General features: G+C 40.4%; 2 protein-coding genes across 5 annotated transcripts; one reads left to right on the forward strand and one right to left on the reverse strand.

Moving 5' to 3' along the window:
• Positions 1 to 491: 491 nt before the first annotated feature.
• Positions 492 to 2,780, reverse strand: DPH3 (diphthamide biosynthesis 3). The gene is made up of 3 exons (XM_038128560.1): positions 2,618 to 2,780; positions 2,456 to 2,530; positions 492 to 2,046 (listed from the first exon to the last, which is right to left on the reverse strand). The coding sequence occupies exons 1-3, from the start codon at positions 2,723 to 2,725 to the stop codon at positions 1,981 to 1,983; spliced, it is 249 nt and encodes an 82-aa protein (XP_037984488.1). The 5' UTR covers positions 2,726 to 2,780; the 3' UTR covers positions 492 to 1,980.
• On the forward strand, positions 2,704 to 21,702 carry OXNAD1 (oxidoreductase NAD binding domain containing 1). 4 transcript variants are annotated; one of them, XM_038128556.1, is made up of 9 exons: positions 2,704 to 2,824; positions 7,985 to 8,150; positions 8,412 to 8,475; positions 11,672 to 11,778; positions 15,201 to 15,342; positions 18,069 to 18,105; positions 18,211 to 18,311; positions 20,612 to 20,720; positions 21,353 to 21,702. In XM_038128556.1, the coding sequence occupies exons 2-9, from the start codon at positions 8,017 to 8,019 to the stop codon at positions 21,505 to 21,507; spliced, it is 849 nt and encodes a 282-aa protein (XP_037984484.1). In that variant the 5' UTR covers positions 2,704 to 2,824; positions 7,985 to 8,016; the 3' UTR covers positions 21,508 to 21,702. The 4 variants fall into 4 exon arrangements, with proteins under 4 accessions (XP_037984484.1, XP_037984485.1, XP_037984483.1 ...); XM_038128557.1 differs by having other exon boundaries at positions 18,214 to 18,311; XM_038128555.1 differs by having other exon boundaries at positions 18,069 to 18,311.

A 21,702-nucleotide genomic window follows, 5' to 3' on the forward strand; every position in this document is an offset into this window, starting at 1 on the left:
CCTGCCAAGTAAAATTCAATTGATTAACACTTTTTACAACCATGCTGGAATTTAACCATATAGAGTATAAATAATTCTCTACGCAAGTTTCCTAAGTCAGAAAGGGCCTGACCTTCATTATACAACAAAATCTGGTCAATGATTTCTTCAAAATCTATGTATTTTTAGAGATAATACACTTAAGATGGCAAGTTCCTTTGATGCCTTAGATCAGAGCATACATTCCCTGGTCTTGCATTTGAAAATCGCTACAACTCCTTTTATGTAGAATACTTGTGGAAAAATCATGAAGGTATTTATGCAGTAGAAATCTGAACAGGGGCTTAGGTAGGGTTCCTGTAAGTTTGCTTTACAGGGTCTACTGATGGATTGAAAGGATTTTTATTAACCAACCTGAAAAACCTCCACTATCATCACCCCAGCAGCAGCAACTCAAGACCTCTGGAAATCCTTATGGCTGGTGCAGAAACACAATAAGTAATGGCCCATTATAACCACTGATGGAATCTTAAACATCTTTATTTAAATAATAGTCAAAATAAATATTTGATAAGGCATTGCTAACCAAAGTACCACAACATTTATTTTTTTTAAGCACACATGTCAAAGGAACACGAGTGCCACCTCCTGGTTTAGGCATGGAAACACTCTGGGTTGTGCTTACTGCACTCAAAACTTCCGACTAGATGTAGGGGTTTTTTCCCTCTCCTTTTTTTAAAGTAACTAGAATGTTCATCTTCAACATTCACAGAATGCTGTAACAACAAAAATAACTGAATTCAAGAATCCAATAAAACTTGCTTATCGTTAGTGCCTGGAACAAAATAGCCACATACACTCTTCACAGGTACTTCTCCCCAAAATTTATCCTCACAGATGACAAATCCTATTAAAACACAGGAATGACTTTCAAGTAAATATTCAAGTGCAGTGGCTTGTAATTCAAGAAGCATTCTTGGAATCAATGTAGAGTATGTTCTCACAACTCTTTTTTACCCTAAAAAATGCCTTTATTAATTAAGTTCAATGTATCCATCTCCTATCCAGGAAGTGTCAGAACCTAATAAAGAAGGGCTGAGAAATTTACTACTAATGGCACAAAGAACTGCAGTCCATTTTATATCTACTGCAACAGTCAAATCACAAAATTGTTGAGAATATAGGGGTACAAAACAAACCACTTCGAGTTCCTGTCCTGCACATTAGCAGCTGTGCAGGGGTAAAAAATTGGTTGACTCCATTTCACACAACACCCTCAAAAGTGTATCACTGTTATGTCAGAGTCATTTGGTAACAACTACCAAAGTTCCTTCAAAGCAACTTTAGAAGCAATTTAAGAAACAAGTCTGCCCCAGTTCAAGTGCTGCTCCCGCTGCAGACACACAGACAACTGCACCATTCCCTGTGCTTACAGGAGTGAAGACAATTTGCTAACTCTGCGTAAATGTTGGCTCTGGGTCTCTTGTTCGCTCCCCATATTCAGTATGGGCTAGAAGTACCCGAGCCCACATGCTGGGAGAAGCTGCACTGCGTCAATTCTGTATGGCATTGTGTCCCATGGACTCCTAAACCTTGCCTCCCCATATTTCAGCTCTCTGTGCCATTTCACACTTGCATATACCCACATAAAGCCTGTTTTTCTCCACAGGCTAAGAAGCCATTGCTAGATTAAAATGTTATGATTTCCCAATTCCACACTCTTCTTCCGTACTGACTTGCTGTAAATCAGGATCATAATCCTCAAGTCTTCTGGAATACATGGAGCAACTTATATATTTTTTTAAAGTATAACCCTTTGGAACAAAATGCATTCATGTGTTTAATGTCCCAGCAAACTCTCATTCTTGTTAGGAAGACAGACAATTATTGCACTTGTATCCCACAGCAACACGCACTTCCAGAAGGAGAACCACAAGTCTTTCCGCAGTCACCATCCCCATACTTTCTCATCCCAAAGCAGCACAGTCCACGATGCATTCATCAGCACTTGACCAATTCCTTGTTTGGCAAAGGTTCTGCCACGACTTCATCCCTCATGAACTGCTCCTAAAGACAGCAAGCAGGGATTTAGACCATTTACATTGTTTTTGGATCACCTCTACCTCACAAACACCACGACGTACACCCAGGCTGGAAAACAAAGTGCTTATAGCATGAATTTATCCTCTAAAACATGAAAGCCGTAACGCGCCTACGAGGTGAGAAAAGCTGCCAGGGCTGCTGGAGTAAGCCACAGAAGAGTTTCTGTGAAGACTCTATTTGCTATCCCACGCCCACCCAGGTAGAGGCGTCTTTTTAAGCTCAAACACGGCAGGAGGAGACCAGAAAAACGAGCGATCAGGCAGCAGATGCAGCTCCAGAGCAGGCATTTCTACACGCGCTCCCCGCACGGGCGAACCGGGACTCGGAGGGACCCGGCTGGAACCGCGTCCGCCTGCCGTCCCTCCGCACCCACCTGGTCGTAAATGACGCGCAGGATCAGGGAGCAGCTGGGGCAGGTGGCCACGTCCTCCCCGTTCTCCAGGTCCTCCTGCAAAAGCGCCGGGAGAGCGGTCAGGCCCCGCCGCCTGCCCGGCCCCCGGGCCGCACCCCCCAGCCCTGCCCGGCCGCCCCTCACCCGCGTGATGAGGAACCGGTCCCCACAGGGACACGGGTAGCTGTAGGTCCCGGTCTCCTCGTCGTACTCGAAGTCCTCGATCTCCACCTCGTCGTGGAACACGGCCATGCCGCCGGGAAGCGGCGGAGCCGGGCCGGGCCGGACGGGAAGAGGCGGCGCCTGACGGGGCACGAGGGCGGCGCTCCCCGTGACGTGATGCGGCGGCGGGTAGGGGTGGTGGGAGCGGGCCGGGGATCCCGGGATCCCTGGAGGGTTCGGATGGGGAGGAGGAGGGTGTGAGGAGTGGGGGGACAGGGGCGTGAGGGGCGGCGGACTGAGGGGCGGCGCGTTCGACTCCTCCTGGCTCGCCCTTTCCTCGCGGCGGGAGCCCCGCACGCCGGTCGGAAGCGGTGGCCGGGCCGCCCTCTGCGGCCGATGGCGCTGCCGGTTGCAGCCCTGGCGTCTTGCCCGGCGATCCCAGGGGCTGAGGGGGAACGGCCGGGCACTGCTGCGACCTTGTCCTTGTCCCTGCCCTGCTCCTTGTCCCTGCCCTGCCCCTTAGCTGTGTGCTTCCCCTGCCCCTTGGCCGCCTCAGTGCCGCCCCGCCCCAGCCGGCACAGGCTACCGCCGCCTCTTCCCCACCTCCCTCCTTCCAAGCGCTCACCGTGTTCCCCTCCGTCCTGGGAAAAAGGGGAAAACTTTGTATTCTTTGATTACTTTTGCAGGAAGGTCTCTTTGTCTAAAGGAGTGTTTTACCGAGAGATAGCTTTTGAAAAAAGGCTTCCTGTGCTGCTTGCTTCAGTACCCTTGCTGCCCACCTCTGCACTCTCTTGCATTAACCTACCTCGTAATTTGCACTTAATAAGTGTGATGTGGATGAACTAAAAGTAGTTCTCCCTTCTGATAGTGACGTGGGATTGTGGGACAGAAGAGATGCAGATATATATCTCGACAGATACTAACCCAGGGCCAGTGGATCAGAGGGGATGGAGAATGAATGGCTCGTTGGTTTTAAGTGAGGAGAAGAACAAGTCATCAAAAGTCGTGCTCATTTCATGCCATGGAGCAAAGGAGGTTTATAAAAATATGTAAAGTGTGGGTGTCAAGAGGATGGAGTCAGGCTCTTCTTGGGGGTGCCAACCACTAGGACAAGAGGCAATGGACAGAAACTGATGTGCAGGAAGCTCCACCTGAATGTGAGGAAGAACTTTTTAATTGTGTGAGTGACCAGGCACTGGAACAGATTGCCCAGAGGTACTGGAGGCTCTCTCACTGGAGATATTCCAGAACCATCTGGATGCAGTCTTGTGCCCTGTGTTCTCAAATGGCCCTGCTCGAGCAGGGAGGTTGGGCTGTGTGACACACTGTGGTCCCTTCCAACCGCTGTGAAAAAAGAGGGTATTTGGAGTGGCTATTTCTGTACTGGCGTGGGTAAGGTGAGAATAAAGGGAGAACATCCCACCTGACAGGAACCTGGGAAGCTGAAGCACAGCAAATTCATGGAGGGCAGGGAATTGCCAAAGAGCTGGATGAATGAAGAAACTGCAGAGGTGACAGATGGGGGAAAAGCTGTTCACATTTTGTAAAGGCATGAGTCACACTTGTATGTGGTAGAGGAGAACCGGGACTCATTAAAAGACATTTGGGAATTAATTGGTTGCAGAGTGAAAATTGCAAATTATTTTTATTGTGTTTTTCATGATTGGAAAGTGATGATAGTATAAATGGAGCAAGTTTCTTGAACTACGGTTCAAGAGTCATTTCTAATTTAGGATAGAGACTCAGCCTTCATGCAGTTGTATCAATAGGGTCTTTCAGCTGTGACTATAAAATTAGGCTGACGTTTCTTTTGTTTCCAATATTATGTATTGATACTGAACTTCCGGTTGGTTGGAGATGTAGCTATCTATAACCATGAAGTGCTATATGAAAGACTCCAGATCATAAAGTGATCTCATGAATTTGAGAAACTGATTTTTGAGCACTCTGGGTTTACAGATACTATGCCAAGGTAGAGGAATGGGACTTCATTAGATGTGTATTTTGCTGTCCTAAAATATTTTGAGATTGTTGATACTCTTGTTATCAATAGCATCTACGCATTTGATGTAGAAAGTACTAAAGTGCTTTGCTTAAACACTTAAGTACACTTTAAGTACTCTGTGATGCTGTGAAAAAAATTTTGAAGTAATTTTGCTCACTGGGGCTAGAAGACTTTTCAGTAATTCCATTTTTAAAAGTTGCAAGCTGCTGTGGAATTAAATGCTGTAAAACTATTAAAAATTATGAACAGTTAAAAGCTGCAGGAAGTATTTCTTATGCTTGAAAATGGGCATTTTGAGTAGTGACTGTAAATGTATTGCATTTCTGAGCAGCCTAATTTACAAAAGCTCTGCCTTCATTCATACAAAGACTACAAACCGGACAGATTACTAAGTGACCAGCAGCTGTTAGTGAAATCCTAGAGAGTATTGGCCTGATTAGTTATCAACAAGCTGGATCAGTGCCATTTCAAGGGATTAGAAATTAAAAACATTTTGAAAATAAATTACACGCCTTAAAAGAATGCACAGAAAGATATTTAAATGAAAGTAAAATACTAATGCTTTAAAGAAGCAGTGGACTGCATCATGGGGGATAAATATAATTTGATAGGTGATGATACATGATAGAGAGTTAGGCTAACATTTTAGGAAAAAAAGGCAGATTTACAAGGAATGAGAAATACCTCTTGCTCCCTATGAACCTCTTCCTACACTTGAAGGGTAGTTCTGACTAACCTTAAATGTTGTGCATGTCAGTTTAGCTCTGTCATACCTGTTTGTATGTATGGTTTTGAAGCGTCACACTGTGTTTCTACTGCCGTGCATGTGAGTGTCCTCCACTTTCTTTACTCTAAATTAGGAGTTGTATTATATAGGGTACATGGACGTGTGAGGGATTCATGTCCTTTTAAATAAACCTGTGAACAAACAGGCTTAATTAAATTTATAAAATTCTCCACCCAGAACCTTTACCACTAGAAAGGGAATGCACTTTTCCACTAGAAAGGGAAAGTCAGTGTTTGATCTTTCAAGCATGAATATTGTTTGAACATTTAAAATCACAGATATGCTGGCTGGAAGGCACTTCTGAGCATCATCCAGTCAGAATTCGTGCTTGGAGCAGGACAGTTGTTCACACTGGATTAAGCCAGTCCCAGGTATAGACCTCTGTCATGAGGTTCCTGCTTTCCAGCCCTGCAGTTTCTCAGTTTCCCTTTCGAAGGGAAGCTCTACTATTCTAATCTATTATCATCCACAAGTTTGCTGATCATAGAATGGCCCAGAGGGGACCTCAAAGATCATCCAGTTCCAGTGACCATGCCACGAACAGGGACATCTTCTGTCTCATCATCCAAGTTGGTGATAAATATGTTTATCTGTATCAGCCCCAGGGTACTCTTACTGTTCTAGCCAATAAGTGAAGCAAACTTGAAGCCATCAAGTCTTCAATTCTGTCTGCCCAGACAAGTTTTTAGCCACTCCAACCATCCATCTGGTCTTGGCTTACTAATGTGTGTGTGCTTCAGGGGCTGGGGCTAGGAGCCACAGGACACTCAAGGTGTGCTGCATCCTGTCCCCTTAGCTGCGTGACCAGACCTTTCATCATGGTAGCTGTTCACATTTATCAAACATAACCTGCCCTTGGTAAATTCGAGTCACATCTTCCTGATTGCTTTCTTAGCTTTCAGCCAGGTTAGGGGACAAGCTCTGAGCATTTTTCCAGATGTAAGTACTGCTGGATGTAAGTACTGCTTTTGCCTCTCTTAAAAATGAGCACATGCAAGTCTTTTCCCAGTCAGTTGGAGACTGCGTGATAAGTGTTTTTCATAGGTAATAGACACTTGTCTGACAAGCGTGTCAGCTGTGTCTCTTAGCAACCTTGAGTGTGACCCATCTGGCTCTGTGCATTTGAGTGCATCCAGCATCTCTCAGCAGGTGCTTGCCCTGCTCCTACTTATCCCTTTCCTTCCCAACTACCAGTGGTACAAACAGAGGTCGGGGTGCAGGCTTTGCCTGTAAAGACTGAGGCAAAGGTACTTCAGCCTTTTCCATATCATCTCTGACAAGGTCTTCACCTTGTGAGAGACTGAAACATTGATGGTTAATGGCTCAAGCAATTGCCCATTTGGAAAAGCTACAGGGGCTTTGCTGAGGCCAGGTTTGCACCCCTGGACGGAAGGAGGAGAGGTTTGGGTGTGTGGTGGGGATCCTCTTGTCTGCATAAGAGCAGCCCAGGTGCAGGGAAGGTGAGCACCCACCACCAGAGGATGACCACAACAAACTGACCACAAACTGGTTTAGCAACAAGCTGGGTTTGAGCCAGATAAGGGAAAAGGCCAGTGAGAAGCAGGTGCTGCTGAGATGGAATTATGCTGTTTATCCTGCCAGTGTCCTCCCTTACACAGCTGGGCCAGCTGTCAATCTCCCCTCCCAGGGAAGGTATCAGGACACTCATGTTCACAGCTGGGCCTGAAGGTGTTCATCCCTTCCTGTGGGGCAGAACTGGCTCAGTTACACTGGCACCAGAGGCAGCTGGCATGGCTTAGAGGGTGTCATAAGACACCCATCAAAGACCCCAAAGCACCCCCAGACTCATTTCTGGGGCCTTCCACCAGACCACTGCACATGATCCCCAGTGTTGGAACAGACAGTGTAAAACTCTCGCCATGGAGGTACCTGGGTGTTCCCACCTGGACCTGAATAAATTTAATGCATTGAAATCTATGTTTCGTGGTCTTCCCTCACCCCTGATGGATCCAATGTCCAGCCATCTCTTTGACTAAGTGAAATTGCAACAGTCAGTTCTTGTCACTGGATTCATGGGTGGTGATATCTTGCCTGTCCACTATCTTCTCTTATCCTTTCTTTCTCTTCCTTTCTTATATATTTTCTTAAGTGATTCTTTTATACTTTTATATTGTTTCATTTCTACAGATAATACCTAAAAGGGCTCTGTACCTCATTTTCATTGCAACCAAACTGTTCTAAAACAAACCTCCATTATACATGTGTATATATATATATATATATATATATATATATAAACACCAGTCATTCAGTGTCATTTCAGTCTAATCTACCCCAAGGAATCCCTTAACAAGCACCTCAGTTACCCTCATCTTTAGGAGTGGGCATAACTTCCCTTCACCTGGTGGATGCACATTTTCACTTGTTTATGAAACTTTCATGCTTTCAAAATTCCCTCTCATTATACTTTATCTGTTGCTAGTTTTAGCTCCAGCTGAGCTTTGGCATTTCTGATTTAAGGGAAATAAAAGCTGGAAGCAAGCTGTTTCAAACACTGAATGCCTCATTTAACAAATATTTTTGATTTTTTTTTCAGGAACCAGTGATTCTGAAGACTGCCTGATCATCATGGCTCACGCTACTATTTATATGGGTTGCACTGTTCCTCAATTACTGAGAGGTGCTCAGAGCAGGATTTTTCCCTCTCATTCTCCATTGGGGGTGTTGAGACACTCTGCTTTTTGTTACTGCACAGGGAACGGGTAGGTTATCCACTTCCTTGTTTTTTTTTTAAGAGAATGCCATAGTAACACTGTCAAAATCAAACTGACAAATTACTACAGACCTATAAATGCTTAATCTAACTCCCAATTAAGTATTTGTATTTAATTCTTATTTAGATTTGTGTCATCTGTAGTCTGGATTACACTGGTAAATTGTTATGTTAATAGAAATTCATATCAGTGAGGGACAGTAGCACAGCTGTCAAAATGACAATTATCTTTGTTTGCTTATTCTTGCAGCACAATAAAATCAAAAAGGAAAATGGATCATCTAGAGAGGACAGCAAATAATTTTCGACAGGAGGTTAGTGTTCTGTTCTTCAGGATGCAAGTAATTTTAGTTTTTTTATTTTGCTGCAAAGATAATTATATTGGATAATAGTATTCGATTCTTAGGCTCCATTATGCCTTCTGCTGGAGTCTCGTTTTCTTCTTTTTCTCCTCATTTTTTATATTTGTTACTGGTATAAAATTAGCATATTTAGTGCTCAGTGGGTGAAATGTAATGAGTTTTTACGCTTTTCAGGGATATGATGCTGTTTATGTCGGACAAGAAACTTAATAGATTTCTGGCCAACTATGGATTATAATAAGTAATGAAAGCACGTGGATACCTCTCATCTCTAAACTGACTTCTCAGATTTTTATGGATTTATACAATTCTGGTTCAGGTTTGAGATTTTTAAATGAGGAAAATTTGTTTTTATAACATAGGAGTAAGGCAAAAAGCGTATACATTTTGAAGGGAGGGACGATAAAAGATCTTCAGTTTTATCTAGTTTAATTCATAAATACAAGGAAGATATAGCATTGTTCTCTATCAAATCCAGAAGTGCTTATTCTGGATATCAGTTTTGCATCTCAGCAAGCATTCTTTTTCATAATGTTCAGAGGGGAACATTCTCTTGTACTTCATACAGATATTTCCTTTCTGTAATAAGCCGAAGTAGATGCACAGACATGCAAACACACCACACATCAGTCAGGGTGTGTACATGAAGTCCTGCTGTTTTTCCCTAACTATAGTGGAGAATAAATCACATTCTTCCCAAGAGAAAGCTGGGTGCAGGGGATATGTAGGTAACCCCCGAGAGAGAAGATTCAGCCCTATGTGACCTGGGCTGTAGATGGATGAGACAAATGCAGCCTGGTTCTGCCTGTCACCAGAGCTGTGAGCCAGCTTTGGGACCACAGAGCTGTGCCTCAGCTATTCACACCCAATGCCAGCTCTTCCCTGAGTACAGATCAGTGTTGCTTGTGGACATCCAGCTGCTCTGGTGGATCCTATTTACCCAAAAAAATGGATGTAGAGACAGGCACAGACCGATGCATGTTCTCCTTTGCTTCTGACATGAAAAAAATGATGGCACTTCTGAGTGTTGCAGCCATGGGGTTTTTTTATATTTACTGTTTGACTTGCTTCCTTTCTCTGCTCAGTGTCAGTACCTGAAAAATACATGGAAAATGGATCCTTATGAGGTGTTGGAAGCTCAGGGTTGGTGCAGGGAACTGTAAGGCATGAGAAAGAGAAGGAAGCTGTATGAGATAGGTGAAAGAGCAGGGCTCAGTTCTTGCTACTGCACATTCTCTGCATATCAGAGGATTATGCTGTTTCTTTTTTTTAGTGCTTGATTTATTCTTTGTTGTTTTATTTCCAACCACTTTAAAATCAGTTTATTTTAAATCCTCTGCTTGGTTTTAAATTCCTTATAATCAGCAGTTGGCTTCCCTGAGCCAATATTGCCTTATTTGGCCATTTCAGTCCTGTAAAAGATGAAAGAATCATAAATCTGTGTTGCATTAGTGTGAATGCTACAGAACATTGCCTGTTGAAGAGTGATAATGTGAAGGACCAGGGCAAGGAAAAGTGACTAATGCTTTCTTGAAATACTCCTGCAAAATCCAGAGTCCTGTGCCCTCCTCTCACTGCAGCCTTGCTCTGACCAGTTGGATACCCTTGTGATGGTCCAAAATACTGGCTGAATGTCTTTGATGACCTTGACTCAAATTTAATTTTTGAAATAACTTTATACCAACTAAGAATGAAATTTCCACTACTCTTGCAGCTCTCTCAGCCAAATAACAAATTAAGGAGGGTACTGAAGAGTAAAGAAAGGAATGAAGAAGTCCAAATGTAATGTCCTTTTCCCGCACTTCTCCATCAGAACAACCACTGAAGTCAAGTATCTGACATTTCTCTTGTTAACTCTGACTGACTGCATTCCTCATTTAATACTGTCTGCTAAAGTGGAACAGGAATCCATGCTATTTCATTTTAAATTAGCAAATGTCCTGCTGTTTAATGGGACATGGGACATGTTCAGATGTTGCTTTAAGAATAAATTAATTTCCTGACATATGTTTTAAATTACAGCATAGTTGCTTAAAGTTAAAACTTTTTTGATCTGTTTGATCTTAGACAAATGATAAATGGTAGAGTTGTGGTGGTATTTTGAGTATTTCCTTGTGTGGTGAGTCACATCAGCATTTTTAACAGTAAAATCTGTGTATTGCTCTGTGTAGAAAATACTTAGGGCATTGATTTCTTTGTAGAGGAAAAAAGTATAATTATAGTCCAAAATAACCCGAAAAGGAAGGGTAGGGAAGGGATGAAAATCCATGTTGCACTGATGGGCATCAAACAATTTAAGTAGGGTACTCATCCCCAATGAGTCTTTTTGCGAAGTCTGCTTTTCATTTTTCTTTTTTTTTTTAAACTCCTTGAAAGTACTATTAACTATGGCTCTGACAGCCCTTCCCATGTGGCTGCCAAACAAAATCTGCTCTGTTAACCAGCCATGAGACCTTGTGTCTTGGTTTCCCTGTGGTCATATGGGGGTGTAGGGGGTAAATGCAGTAACAAAAGGCTTGTTGGTTTTCTTTCATTGATGCATTAACATTAATGCATAATCTTCCAGTAATGCATTTAATTACTTAAATCAGTCTAGATCCAGGATTGTCCCTGGGACTTCATCTGCAACTGGTTTTTTACAAGTGTCCTGTGTCTTTATATCAGAGATCTTTTTACTTTGTTGCTGGAGGATGCAGGAATGTGTGTCTTGTATAGGTGTCTGAAGAATCTGATAAGTGATAAGTAGCAATCCCCTCTCCTTACAGCTATGTTCTCTTCAGCTGAACTAAAGTAAGTTTGTTTATAATCTTAGAAAAAGCCTGTTCTGCATTCAGTGACTATTTAAGTGAATCACAGAATGGTTTGGGCTTGAAGGGACCTTAAAGACCATGCAGTTCCAACCTCCTTCCATGGGCAGGGACACCTTTCACTCAACCAGGTTGCTTAGGGCCCCATCTAACCTAGCCTTGAACACTTCCAGGGATAGAATCCATTTTTGTTTCATCACCTGAGTGAAAAATGTTGGTGCTGTAGGTAATGAAGTGCCATGGGTAACATGGGCAGTGATGGATGTCTCATGCACGGCTTCCTGAGTGCTTTTCCTGCAAATGATATCTACATATCACAATGGCTTCTTTCCTTTTGCTAGGTAATTACACAAGCAAAAGTGTGTGGAATCACCAATGAATCAGAGACGGTCAAAAGGCTTCGTTTGGCAATTGCAAATAAGGATTTTACTTTCAAAGCAGGACAATGGTAAGAACTTCTGGTATATTTGAGGGGAAAATTACTGGGAGAAGTCCACTATAACAAAGTGATGAAAGGCTTCTGATCCTTGGGCCTTGGAAAAAGTTGTTACTTTATATAATACTATGTTTTCTTATTGGATTCTCTGTCAAAGAGCTGATATTTGGCATAATTTTTAAACAGTCACTATAAAAAATGCTAATACTACTATTAAAAGGGCAGAAGTGGATATTCTTTAAATGTTTAGTTACAGTGTTTTGGTGTTTTCCTGTGGTTTATTATATTACATTGTTTCTTCAGGAGTACTTTGAAGTTCACTGCACTTTATTCTGTAGGCTGTCTTTATTTACAAGTTATTTTTACAGCGGAGCTGAGACTGATGATTTGTAAGTTACTTAATTTTGGTTTATTTCTTCCCCTTGAAGTTTCCACTCTGAAAATTAAGCCCTTTAAGTCAGATTAATATATTAATATAAAGAGACAAATTTAAAAATAAAAATCTTGAATTATCAGGCCTTTGAAACAATTAGCTGTTTTGTTTAAACAATTTTACACTTGGGTTTTTTTCCCAAGGAAGTAGTTGATTTTCATGTTTGTCTTCCCTCCTTGTTAAAAATACTCTCACTCAGTAACTTTTTTTTTTTTTCTCTTAGAACTTAATTTAAAACTAGGAGTAGTTGCTTTTGGCAGTGGACATTTAAATGTTCTTAAACTTTTTATTGGCTTTGGCCATCTGAGAGTGGTTTTGCTGAAATCAAAGTATAGCTGCTGGGGTACTAACAGCATATGTTACTCATGGAGTGTTAATATGCTGGCTTTTAAATTTAGAACCAGAACACAAGATGCTGATTAGCAATAATTTGTTGGTGAAGTAATTTGCTGTAGTTTTTGCACATGTGCAGTGACTCATATTAAATTCTTGCTTGCCAGTACTTTCAACGTACATTTACCCTCCAAAAACGTTTTTGAAATTATCATGCTGGAAACTGAAAGCTTTAATTATAATTACTCTTCTTCATTTTCTTCTTCCTTGAAAGTGTTCTAATGCTATTGTAAGGTACACACCAACTTCTCTGTACTTGTATCTATAAACTGAGGTTGCATTTTTTTGATGAGCAACACATTTTCCTGAGTAGAAAAGGCTAACTTGTCAGGATTTGCTATAGGAAGATGTTACAGCCAAAGATTGCCACTAAAATGTTTACATTTTCTGAAACTGTTCATAATATTGAGTTTTTCAGAAGCAAAAGTGAATTTGTTTTGCAAGCACTTTGGCAGCTACTGGTCTTTATCTAACTTCAAATAATAATAATGAAGAGACTTGTTGCTGTTACACCTTTTGATTTGCTAAAACATGCATTGAGCTATATGCATGTTGCAAATACTTTGAAGAAGTAGCTTTATGGTTTCAGTGTTTCTGATCTCTCACTCCAGCAATAGGTAATTATTACTCATTTCTTAAAGATATGGTTTAAGGTGGGTTTTAAAAGGAGAGAAGTAAAAAACCACCCTGGGATCTCTAGTTTACATCTATTTGTGCCTCTCCTTGTTGTGGGTTTTCTTCACTTTTTTCTCTTCTGCTGCTCTTTTCTCTTAGGCTGTCACAGGTGGCATTTCTTCAGGAGCCCTCTCCCCCTCCCTAACATGGCTGAGACAAGCCATCAAAGCTAGTCCACTATAAGATAGTAAACTGTGCCTTGAAATCTCTCATAGTTATGTGCTTGGGGGAAAAAATACATCTGCATTAGTATTTGAGAAAGGTAAAACCATGTTTGATGTAGGTTTTGCAATAATGTTTGTGTATTTCCCCACCAGGCATGGATAAGTTTTCTCTTACATGCCAAAGAGAACATTTGACTTGAATGTAAATCATGACTTTACAGCATAAATTCTCATATTTTTCGTTAAGTAACTCATCCAAGTAGGAAGATTATTTTCCACCAGAGGGAGGTAAAGAGCTTCAGTAGCATCGTGAGATGTTCTTTGGCAGGATAAACGCTGCAATTCAAGAGTCAACCTTTTTCAGCTGCCAGAGCCTGACTGGCAGTAAAGCTGGGCCCCACGGGTAGTGGGGCTGCACAAGCTGAGAACACTGAAATAAGCTTGTCTTTTTTTTTTTGTTGTAGATCATTCTTTTGCAGTCAGGTATTTTTATGCACCATCAAGATATTATAAGCATCAAGTTTAAAATTATATCACACTATATGCAGTCTTTGAGAGAAAGAGATTTTTTTCTTCAAAGGGTGCATTTTTCATGGAGTAAGCAGACAAGATTTTTTTTCTTCAAAATGTGGTGAACCACTCAAAGTGCTTCTCTCTTTCCTCAAGCATTTGTGGTATCTGTGAAGAATACAGCCTTGCTGTTTAAAGAAAATACCTGTGCAGTAGCTGTCCGTCTGTATTTCATTCTCACTTAACTAATACTGAGCCAGCCTAACCCAGGCTTGAACTGAATAATGGTTCTCTAGTACCTGGCATTGTTTATCAGTGTGGCTGTTTCCTAAGGGGACCAGCACAACTAGCTATAGGCATTTGGTTCATTGTGAAATACCGTGCTTTTGTTGTGTGCTGTAGAAAGCAGAAGCATTTAAAGATTTACAGAACACAGAGGAGTGCAGGTGACAGATCACAAACCGACTTGTAATTTTTTTCTGATAATTATTTGGAAGCCTCATCAAGGCTTATCAAAGCCTTACTTTTATGAGACTAAATTATAGTTCATATATAGTAATGGCTTGCCTTCCATACTCTCTAATGGCTGGTATTGCAGAAGCTTAGCCACGTGTTACCTTCTCATCTGTACAAACTCATTCATGGTTTACTTTTAAGCTGAAAGAAAGAAAGTTCAATTTCTTATAACCTAAAAAAGTGATATTTGCCACCAGAGGGAGCTGCAGTTCTGCTGCCAGCTGTGGACTTACGTGGGAAATTTTTTACATACTGTTGGTTTTATTTCAGATATTTCATCTACCCAGGAAGAAAGTGTTTAATATAAAGTAATTTCCCTAAAATTAAAATGCTAGTCTTCTTATGTTTGAAAATTGAAGAGCCCATCAAAGGGACCAAAAAGAGTGGGAATTAAGCTACTCTATCAGACTATAATTATGTTTTTGTTCTAATATGCAAATAATTTATTTAAAACACTTAGAATTCTAGTCTGTTGTGAAATGTGACATCTAGTGCTTAAAGCAGAATGGTTTGAAAACCTTCTAGTTTAGCAAACATGATGACATGGCTCTAGAAGAAATAATTCTAAGGAAATGGTGTTGTTCAAGGTTAACTCAATTTTTGGAAAAGTTACGTTACAGAAATGAAGATGTTGAAAAGGCAAGATAACTGCAACAAAGGCAGCCACATTATTTTGGCTATTGTTGTCAATGTTTGGGGTTGTTGGCTTCTTTTTTAAACTTTCATGTCTGATCTATTTTTAGGGTAGATTTCTTTATTCCTGGAGTATCTGTAGTTGGGGGATTCTCAATATGCTCAAGCCCTAGCCTGTTGGAACGAGAAGGAATACTAGAGCTGGCAGTAAAGCACACTGTTCATCCTCCTGCTCACTGGATTCACACTGAGGTAAATGAAATTAACTGTGAGATTGGGCTTGCCCTCTTTTTTTTTGAGATAAAGGGGGTGGTGTGTGTTTTTAGACCACTTTGTGCTGTTAACTGCAAAATTCATGTTGACTTCTTCAAGCATTTTGGATACAACATAAATCTTAAAACCTTTTGTTCAATAAGAGACTGAAATTGGATGTTTATATGGAAATATGGTGATTGTGATCTTATGACACCACTTGTGCTTACAGTGATACTGTAGTTATTATAGTTAGTGTATTTAAGGGTTCTGACTCCTTTGGAATTAATGAATTTTTGAAAAACCTCTGTTCTAACTTACATCCCTGAGAACAGGCAGTGTTACACATTACAAAGTTACCTCTGATAATCTTCCATAATTCCTGACTATTTCTGTAAATATAAACTGGGGATCATTGATAAATCACAGATAGATATACATTATTAAAGGGGAGCCAAGGAAGATACTTAGATCAGTTCTTCTGAAATGCTAAAACATTTTAGAATACCTACTGTATTCTTTTAAATACACAAAATTTTTGTAATAATGACATAGAACAAGGCTTGGGTTTTTGCTGTATGAAAAGTAAAGTCTGAGACTTAGCCTCATGGTGTTTCGTTCATTGTTTACCCCCTTTAGTTTGTGAGATGAGTCACATGTGAGATCTGTCTTGTCAGCTTTTGTTCTTTTCACAGTCTCTGGAAACTATTTAAGAATTTTTGATGTTGTAAATTGGTTTTTGTTGCTGAGTTTCTGGTTGCATTTATAGGATAAATCTTTAGTTAAGGGGTAAGCTGCATCAAACCTGATACCATGGAGAAACCTCCAGGGTATACATGGACTCTTCTAGCTAAACGAAAGTGCAGGCTTTTCTTTAGGAAATAAGCAGAAAAATTAGCAACCTGGAATTGAGAAAGGTATATATGGTGACAAAACTGGTGCTTAATTGTTTAAAAGTTATCCTAAAGGAAGTTGGTATCTCGGGTTAAAAATGTTATGGGAATAGTGAGCACTCGTTTACTCACTATATCTGTGTTTAAATTTTAGAGGTACTTATTTCTTAATATTACTGTATATAAAATAGTAAATTTTAGCACCATGTACTTCATATAACTTCAGGGAGATGTAGCCTTTTCTTTAAAAACATCCATGTAATGTGTTTATCACTTCACTTCTCTGCCTGAGATGTGTCTATCAACTAGGCTAAAGGACAACACTTTCTCGTGGTATTGCTCCAGACTTTTACTATTTTTCTTGTATACTGACTTACTGTTATCACTGTCATGGCTAATGCATGGAAGTATCTGGAAGGCTGCTGGTTAAGAGATTCTTCCCAAATCCCATGTCCAATCTTGAGGAACTATGGTTAAGGGGGCAGATGTGAGATTGTTTCTCCCTAAAATTACTCATTTCCTCAAAGGGCACCATATTCTGTGTCCTCCTTAGGCCACACGGATCTGGAACACATGTGGGTTTGTGCTTCTCTAGACCACAGTAAAACATGGTGGGAAAGCCTGGCAGTGTACATCACAAGGGAGAGAGAATTCAGTTTCAGATAAGGAATGCTCATTGCCCTACAGTATACTTGAGAGACAATAGTTCTGCAATAATTAAGAAAATTGTTGGGTGTTTTTAATGATTATGCTTACTGTCTTAGGAACCCCTTTGTTCTATGCAGTACCTGCATCCAAGGGCATCCTTCTTGCTCCTGGTGGAATTGTTACATGTTTAGACCTTAGTTGTGTGCAGCCTTCGTTAATGGAACTCCCTTTGTTTCAGTTTACTGTTTCCTGCTAGGAAAAGGATTCTTTGGAGGAAGTGTTTTCATTCTCTAAGCTAATTTTTTTCTACAGCTTCTTTTTCTCTCCTCCATTCCTTCCTTCCTTGGTTTCCCTAACCTCTTCATTTTATCTTTTAAAACCTATATATGGCCTAAGTGCTCTTACTTGTTCTGTCAGCATGCAGTGATGTGGAAGAACTCACCTGACCTCTCTGTACTGCAGCTTCACCCTTCAGACAGGATGCAGTGCTGGTTTACCAAGGAGATACTGACCCAAATGGATTTTTTTTGTTGTAGCTTTTGTTTTCCATGTATCAAAAAAACATGTTTGGACACATATCTTTGAAAAATAATTTCTTCCATACAAGTGGAGAGTAAGAGAGATTTTCCCCTGATTTTTCTTCTTCTAAGTCTCTGAAGTTGCAACTGCAGAAGTGATTCTGCAAGAAATATTCTTGTGGATCCTTGCTTCACTTCTGAGTGGTTTTTAATTTTAAGGAGTGGGGATGGAAAAACCTTCTGTGTATGCAACTTATTCTGGCCTTCAGTCACCTCACAGGAAAGCCTTTTTCGGCATGAAACTGGTTTTGGGTAGAAGTGTGATCTCACATGTTGAGCTCGGGTTTTCACAACCACACATTGTTGTTGGAAAACTCTGTGTGAATTGTTCCTCTTTCAACTCTTACGGGGATAGGAAGGGGGAGTCACCATCCTGCCTTACCATAAGACTGAAACTTTTGAAAGTAGAACTAGATCCCTAGAGACACTGGGTTACTTCAGATAGTTGGAAAGTGTGTGTATATTTTAAAGTCCTTCTGTTTTTCCTTCACCGGTCAATTAAAATAAAAATCACAGCCCAGCAAACCTTGTGACTGGGATGCAAAAAGATTAAGATTTCAACTTTTGCATTTAGTTCTGAAATTAAATATCTTCTTTTCCATCCTAGTGTACTCTTGACTCAGAAGTGGCTCTGCGAGTGGGAGGTGATTTCTTCTTTGATCCTCAGCCTGGTGACTCCCCAGTAAACCTAGTGCTGATAGCAGGGGGTGTTGGAATTAACCCATTGTTTTCTATACTGCTGCATATAGCAGATCTTCATGGATACCAAGAGGGTAAAGGAAATAGACACAAATTGGGAACAGCGAAGCTGTACTACAGTGCAAAAAATACGAGCGAATTCTTATTTAAGGTAAATCAAAAGGTCTTTCAAAAAAACAGGTCTCAGCTATTCAGCTGCTAGTGTGTATATCAATGTTACCACATTCCAAAGAGTCCTTCTGTGTAAAACGCTCTACAAACAGAGACAAAACTCACTTCCTGCCTCAAATCCCCTGTGTGTTTTGTTAACTGCTTATGCCAGTGTACAAATTAAGGCTGTTACTGAGCACATCTGCTCCCATTGATTTTGGTAAGTCAGTTACCACTAAATTTTACTGCATTTTACTGTGAGCTTGTAAGAGCATCATATTATACTAAAGATTATATATATATATGTATATACACACTAATAGTCTGCACAGTGCTATAATACCGTAACCACATAAGTTTAACCAGTCTAACTAGAGATTGTATTGAATGTAAAGACTAGAAATGAGTCATTCTATCCAAAGGAATTCTATCCAAAGGAATACTTTCTAAACTATTGGAGCTTTATTGATAATGTATTCATTACTAATAAGTACTAGTGTATGAATGAAGGATTTATAGCTGCTTTTAAAACTGCTTGTTTTACTGCAGTACTTCATCAGCATTTACACAGCAGTTAACAATCAGTTGTCACACTCAGCCATTAAGGTTCATTGACAACATCTTAGGGTCAAATTAGCACAGCTTCTGTAAAGAAGCATCCAAAATGATTTATGGGTTTTTTAAGTATTAAAAGCTTTTGACTGTAAGATGAAGAGCTGTCATGATTTCAGAAACTGTGTATAGGATCCATCACCAGTTTTATTTCTGTACTTCTATCGTGTTTCTAGATACAGAGATACTTGCTTTTTTTGAAAAGTCATTTGTTTGTTGCTAGAAGCAGAATAATCTGCTCTTCCTTTGGCCACCTACTGATCTTCCAGTCTGTTCTAAGCATGCACAGGTTTTTCCAGTGCCAGTACTGACATTCCCAGCATTCACTTAAGCAGTTTTACGACTGCAGAACTTTTGCACTAAAGCTTGTGGAGCAAAAGAGGAACAGTCATGCACAGTGCTTAAAATATATCCCTCCTTCATTCTTCACATGTCCCTCAGATCCAGAACGTGGCTGTCAGAATTCTTCACTTTTGTGCAGAGGATTGAGGAAACAGAATCCCTAGCAGCCTTTATGCTGTTGTGACAAACATCTGTATAGGATGTGTACAATCTCCAGGAGGACCTGCTGGGTTATCACTTTTTGGAGGACGTGGTTCCTGAAGGAGCAGCTGTGTATGGGCTGACAAGGGCAAAGGGAGATGCCACGGTGGAGCCTGATCCTCTCTGTGGATGTGCTCTCATGTCACAGGCTGAGGCACTGGAAATATCCTTAGTGCAAATGATAGAAGCAACAGCATTGGCGTACAAAGACAGCAAGTCAATAGTAGAGGTGCTGGTGGAACACTGTACAGCAGTGGCAATATGTGCTGCTCTTCATCCCATGTCTTTTTAGGGATTCAGGAACAGATTTTCTATAAAGTAGAATCTTTCTGGGTTTTTTTTTGTTAAGCAACCCAGGGCAGACTCAGTGTAGTAACTACTTAACAAGCCAACACTTAACAAAATGAGCAAATTTACCTAGAAATTATTTTTACTTCAGAATATTTTAAAGAATTTCCAGTGTCTATTCCAGCTGTGAAAATCCTGTATAATGCAAAATCTAGACAGTAGCTAAATCTTAATTTCAGAACTAACTACAGCATCTGACTAACATATTCTTTTTTTGCTAATTTGAACTGAAGCCACTGGAGGTTTGGTGGTAACTTCCCACAGCTGTGACTTAGGGAACTGAAAATGAGTTTATACTTTCTACTCTGGTAAAAATAACAATAGCATTACATGGTAGTTGGTTTTACTTGAGAACATGAAACACTAAAGGGTCTAGTGACCTTATCAGATAAACCAGACAAGACTCAAAAAGTTCTTAACTAATGGTAAATACATACTGCAGGGTTTTTTATAAATGGAAAACCCCTATGGAAGTAGGAGGAGGAAATACTGAGAATTCATAAGGGGAAGAAATTGGGAAATGACCTAACTGGATCTTAGGTCCAAATCTTACAGATTGTAATCTATGTCAGAAAAGGAGAAAAGCACTAACATAGCTGGCAGGGTATTCGCATTCCAAGTGTGGGAATTCTGTGTATGTGTGCAGGTCAGGCCTGTGGAATCACACCCATCAGGTTCTCACTGCTGAAATGCAAAGTCTTGGTTCTCAGTAATAATCACTGGCATTCTGGGACTGCGTGCATACATCTGCTTTGATTTAATGGCCTGTGGTGTAAGCAAGTGTGTTTAACATTACAGAAAAATATTCTTGGTTTGATGAAGGCGTTTCCTGGAAAGATCACATGTTGTTTCCACGTCACCCAGCAGCGCTCACAGATCAGTAAAGAACTGCAGCCACACATTACAGGTAAATGTCATGGCATTGTACAGAGATCCTGTCTGAAGCCCCGGTTTGATTACATCCTACAGGATGAAGATGTGCCTAATAACCCAGCATTTTTACATTTAAAGCTTCAAAATGAGATGTGAGTTAAACAGTTCCTCTGTACTTACTCTGCTTTGCAGAAAAGGTTTCTCTTTGCAGTTTTTTTTCCCTCTGTTAATCCTAAACTTTACATGGGTATTCCCCACTGCAGACTATATTCCAGAAACTATTAAGCAAATGCTGTTTACTTTCCTTAAGGTGGGATTTATGAAGGATGAGCTGACTGCCTATGAGATACTTTAGCATGTTTCCATGTCTGCTGTATTTGTGTTAGAGACACCTATTTTTTCATGTGAATTTGGGATTTTACTTGCCTGTAAGCCATGTTTCTCTTAAGTGACTAATACCGTCTGCATTCCAAGTACAAGCACTGATCTAAATCCCCAGAAAAACAAATGGTTTTGGAAGCATTAAATCTCAACACCTATTATCCTGGAACAGGCCAGGCATTTTTAAGAAATGAGTGCTTGAAATACCTCTAACCAAACACTGTTTTTGAAGTGACTTCATGATTAATATTTCTGTTCTCATTTCCAACTTTTTTTCTTTGTCAGAGGGAAGAATATCTGAAAAGGATCTAGAGAAACACGTATCTAACGATACTTCATGGTACATCTGTGGTCCCCCTCCGATGATAGAATCTATATCCAAACTACTCACTAACATTGGTGTTCCTAGAAACCGTGTTTTCTTTGAGAAATGGTGGTAGTGACACCTGCTGAAGAGAAAATTATAGTATTTTTTCCAGTGCATTTTGATAAGCTAAAATGTACAGAGATGGACTATGAATTATTTTGAAGATTTAATGAAGATGTCCTCAATGATTAACTGTAATACGCCAGTAATACAGTGCTGCTGCTTTGGGGGAAAGAAAAGTGATTTTATATTAAAGACATTAACTGTT

The sequence above is a fragment of the Motacilla alba genome, chromosome 2, assembly GCF_015832195.1.
Source record: "Motacilla alba alba isolate MOTALB_02 chromosome 2, Motacilla_alba_V1.0_pri, whole genome shotgun sequence".
Lineage (NCBI taxonomy): Eukaryota > Metazoa > Chordata > Aves > Passeriformes > Motacillidae > Motacilla > Motacilla alba.

Excerpts from the sequence above, each read along its gene's own strand:
- DPH3 (XM_038128560.1), bottom strand. The coding sequence starts at position 2,725 with ATGGCCGTGTTCCACGACGAGGTGGAGATCGAGGACTTCGAGTACGAC. Across the intron at positions 2,531-2,617 it reads ACCGGTTCCTCATCACGCGG|GAGGACCTGGAGAACGGGGA; the intron begins GTGAGGGGCGGC and ends GCGCTTTTGCAG. Across the intron at positions 2,047-2,455 it reads TGCGCGTCATTTACGACCAG|GAGCAGTTCATGAGGGATGA; the intron begins GTGGGTGCGGAG and ends TGCTGTCTTTAG.
- OXNAD1 (XM_038128555.1), top strand. The coding sequence starts at position 8,017 with ATGGCTCACGCTACTATTTATATGGGTTGCACTGTTCCTCAATTACTG. Across the intron at positions 8,151-8,411 it reads TGTTACTGCACAGGGAACGG|CACAATAAAATCAAAAAGGA; the intron begins GTAGGTTATCCA and ends TTATTCTTGCAG. Across the intron at positions 11,779-15,200 it reads ACTTTCAAAGCAGGACAATG|GGTAGATTTCTTTATTCCTG; the intron begins GTAAGAACTTCT and ends ATCTATTTTTAG.